General features: G+C 34.7%; 1 protein-coding gene across 2 annotated transcripts in view; it reads left to right on the forward strand.

Annotated features, from left to right (window-relative positions):
- LOC107682463 (retinal guanylyl cyclase 2-like) overlaps positions 1-4117 on the forward strand; it is a 10264-nt gene that overhangs the window by 2473 nt on the left and 3674 nt on the right. For both annotated transcript variants that reach the window (XR_001633500.1, XM_016478693.1), the window contains exons 3-12: positions 486-787; positions 868-1222; positions 2087-2171; positions 2272-2368; positions 2533-2661; positions 2747-2827; positions 2916-3092; positions 3236-3392; positions 3510-3659; positions 3812-3960. Coding sequence is in view for 1 of the 2 variants with exons in the window: in XM_016478693.1 (XP_016334179.1) it covers positions 486-787; positions 868-1222; positions 2087-2171; positions 2272-2368; positions 2533-2661; positions 2747-2827; positions 2916-3092; positions 3236-3392; positions 3510-3659; positions 3812-3960 (1682 nt within the window). In the remaining variant the exon portion in view is untranslated. The remainder of the gene's footprint in view (positions 1-485; positions 788-867; positions 1223-2086; positions 2172-2271; positions 2369-2532; positions 2662-2746; positions 2828-2915; positions 3093-3235; positions 3393-3509; positions 3660-3811; positions 3961-4117) is intronic.

Raw genomic sequence — 4117 nt, forward strand, 5'->3', positions numbered from 1 at the left:
TATATATATATGTGTGTATACATAATATTTTATACTATATTTAGAATTATTATCATACTAATGTATCTATAATTTTTTAAAGAGAGAGAACATGGTATTTAAAACCAACAACACACAAAAACCACTGCTATCAAAATCCTGTAGTTACTGAAATAGATCATATAAGATTGAACAGATGATAGCTGAAAGTTTGCTTCATATCATCATTTCACTTTCTTTTGCTACAGTGGTCAAAAGTTGCTTTATCTTTAACAAGCAAACAAAAAAGCATTTATTTAAACCTGTGCGTAAATGCATTCACTACATTTATTACTCAATTAAATATATTTATGTGAAACAAACATTCGTAAACATTTTCCTGTTTGTTAAATTTTTTGTTTAAAGGTTTGTTCAATTTCTTCAACTGTCTTTTTAAAAATGAAGTAAAACATATTTTTAAAATTACGATTCAACGTGAATGAATTTATTTTTCATGTGTGTTTCAGTCATCATTATGTGCATGCACTCAGCACTCATTGGAGGAGAGCAACAAACTTCATTCCTGATGAAGGCCCATGACATGGGATTGACAAAGGGTCAATATGTGTTTATACCATACGACACCCTTCTGTACAGCCTGCCCTACACCAACACCACCTACTCCCCACTGCAAAACAACACCAAACTGCGCAAAGCCTATGACGCTGTACTCACCATCACCATAGAGTCAGAGCTGATGTCATTCAACGAAGCGTACAATATGGCCAAACGACTTGGAGAACTGATGGTGTCACAAGAGCCAGAGCAGGTGTGCACTTTGAAACATTTGTGAGTCTTATTTGTACACATGCATAAAACTCTACGTTAAAATGTTCTGCTACATTTCAGGTCTCTCCGCTCTTTGGTACAATCTACAACAGTTTGTACCTCCTTGCCAAGTCCATGCACAATGCCAGAAGAGCTGGTAAGTGGTTCTCCGGGTCCAACCTGGCTTCCTTCACGAGGAACATTACATTTTCCGGGTTCAACCAGAATATCCGCACGGATGGCCAAGGGAATGGGCAAACCGACTATGTGATCTTAGACACTGATGGCTGGGGATCTGAACTGTATCGCTGCTTTTATGTGAACCTGACGTTAGATAAGGTGCTGTTTGCCGGCACGTACATTAATTTCCCTGCAGGTTCACCTCCACCTTCAGACTCCAGCTGCTGGTTTGACCCCAATGCCATCTGCTCAGGAGGTACAACAAACCCACACAAACTCATACTCATTTTACACAGTGTTGATCAGATATTTGATGAGATGAGAAACAGATGAGAAACAGATATTTGACTTTTAATGGTGTCAGTTTTTCAGCTTAAAAGTCACCAGCATTACTATTATTATTATTATTAAAAAATAATAACATTCAAATTCAAATAATTTTAAGAAATGTTATTAGTTATTTTATGATCAATATTAAATATTATTATTATTATTCTTTTAAGAAATATTTTAAAGAAAATATCGGTTAATTTTTTTTTTGTTACAAATAATAAATAAAATTTTTAACAGAAATAATAAATTAAAATGAATAATTACAATTAAATTATAGTTACATTAGCATCTCTCTCTCTCTCTCTCTCTCTCTCTCTCTCTCTCTCTCTCTCTCTCTCTCTCTCTCTCTCTCTCTCTGTCTCTCTCTCTGTATATAAGCACTGTAAAAATAAAACGAATATCTTTAAGCTCAATATTGTGTTGTAAATAATCATTATTAAACATTGTTATTTTTATTATTATTCAAAGCCAAATAGTTTAAAGAAATAATTAAATAAAATTACATTCAATCATTTAAATTAAACAGTAATATTTTATTTTTTAATCATGCTAACAATTATGACATTTGCTGTTTTCATATGATCATTGTCACAGTCACATCATAACTGCATAATTTTATTATTATTATTATTATTATAAAAGTCAAATAATTAGCATAAAATAATTACAATTTTAGTATGACTTTAGTATTTTTATATAATCACTTTTAACTGATGCTTATGATATTATGTATAATTAGTAACATATGCTATGCATTTGTTGACTAATTTATTCTTTTGTGTTTTAGGTGTGGAAATTATATATGTTGTCATAGCGTTTGTGATTGTCCTCATTATGGTTCTTGGTTCTATTGGTCTAAGTCTATTCATAAGGTAATATTGCTGTGGTTTTGATAAGATCCTATGATTTTTTCATTTTATGAATATATAGAAGATACAAGAAGTTGTGCGTGAACTTGTCTGATCTTTGTAGGAGGCGAATCCAAAAAATCCAGCTGATCAAAGGGCCCAACAGAATCCTGCTTACGCTTGAGGACCTGACCTTCATCAACCCTCAGCTGAGCAAGAGAGTATGCATCACCTTACCAGCTGCTTTCTTTAAACATTAAGCTCTTTTTTTTTTTTCAAATGTTATATTATATGGTAACACTTTACTTGAAGGGGTGTGCATAAGACTGACATGACACCTTCATAATCATGACATATTTTCTATGTGTAATCTCTTTGCTCACAGAAAATCACCCTTGAAGATCTTTGTGATTCAAAAAGTTACATTGAGGAGAAGAGCACAGGTGAACTTTCCCGCTCTGTGAATAGCATGGCAACAGCAACACATGAAACTTCAAACGTGGCTGTCTATGAGGTGATTTTATGAGTCATTTCATTTTATTTATTGATCACACCATAGCATTTCAACTTGACAATTTAAATCATTTTGATCTTTGCAGGGCGACTGGGTGTGGCTAAAAAAGTTTAAGGAGGGAGACTTCAAAGAGGTTAAACAGAGCACCACTAAGATCTTCACCAAGGTATGGCTCAAAACACTCATTTAAAGCTAACAGTTTGGTATGATCTTGTTCTTTGAGTGACACTTCCTATCATCTTTATAATTCCCAGATGAAGGACCTACGGAATGAAAATGTCAATCCGTTTTTGGGGTTCTTCACCGATTGTGAGATGTTTGCCATTGTGACTGAACACTGTTCACGGGGGAGTCTACATGACCTCCTCCGTAATGAAGATGTCAAACTGGACTGGATGTTTAAATCCTCCTTAGTGCTGGATCTCATCAAGGTACTTTTGAATATTTTGATGAATATTAATGTAAAAATGCAAACTTCTAATGATCTCCAGATTATTTTCAAATGCATTTATAATGTCCTTATATATATCTTTGTCGACGTTAAAATCTGATGGTTTCTGGTACCATCCAATAGGGCATGAAATATCTTCACCACAGGGAATTTCCTCATGGGCACCTGAAGTCTCGTAATTGTGTAGTAGATGGCCGTTTTGTCTTAAAGATCACTGATTATGGTTACAATGAGATTCTTGAGACCCAGAAAGCTCCAAAGGAGACCCCACCTCTAGAGGGTATGGGTGTTTATTTTTTTTTAAATCTGGTTTATTTATAATGCAAATCTCACTTTTATTCCATCTAATTCTCTGATATTAAACAAAAACATGATAAGGCAATTCTTTGTCACTCAGATCTATTCTGGACAGCTCCTGAATTTCTCAGAGACCCTGAAAGTCCACGGAAAGGAACTTATAAAGGAGATGTGTACAGTTTTGCAATTATACTTCAAGAAGTAGTGGTCAGAGGAGCGCCATACTGCATGCTCGGCTTGTCTCCTGAAGGTTAGTTATAAAGACAGTCTACAAGATCTACTGCTCTTAGTTTGATGAACCAGCTTTATAGTAAACAGGCTGTTACAACAGTAACTGGACAGGTATTATCAGTGAAATTTGGCATCTCTTTATAAGCAAAGACATGATTATTGTATCAACAGAGATAATAAGGAAGGTGAAGAAACCTCCGCCTATGTGCAGGCCCACTGTAGCTCCAGATCAAGCTCCACTGGAATGCATCCAGTTAATGAAGCAGTGCTGGAGTGAACAACCTGATAGAAGGCCTCCTTTTGATCAGATCTTTGATCAGGTGAGTTTTGAGTAGTCGTTTTTGGAGTTTATTGAGTGCACTGGCTAACAGAGTAACACACTTAGGATCTGAGGAACTTTGTAGTTTTTAGAATGGTTGCTTACTTTGTGTAATGATTTTACAGTATATTGTGCCAGCCATTTAATTTAATTTAATT

The sequence above is a fragment of the Sinocyclocheilus anshuiensis genome, unplaced genomic scaffold (genome assembly GCF_001515605.1).
Source record: "Sinocyclocheilus anshuiensis isolate Anshui unplaced genomic scaffold, SAMN03320099.WGS_v1.1 scaffold1170, whole genome shotgun sequence".
Lineage (NCBI taxonomy): Eukaryota > Metazoa > Chordata > Actinopteri > Cypriniformes > Cyprinidae > Sinocyclocheilus > Sinocyclocheilus anshuiensis.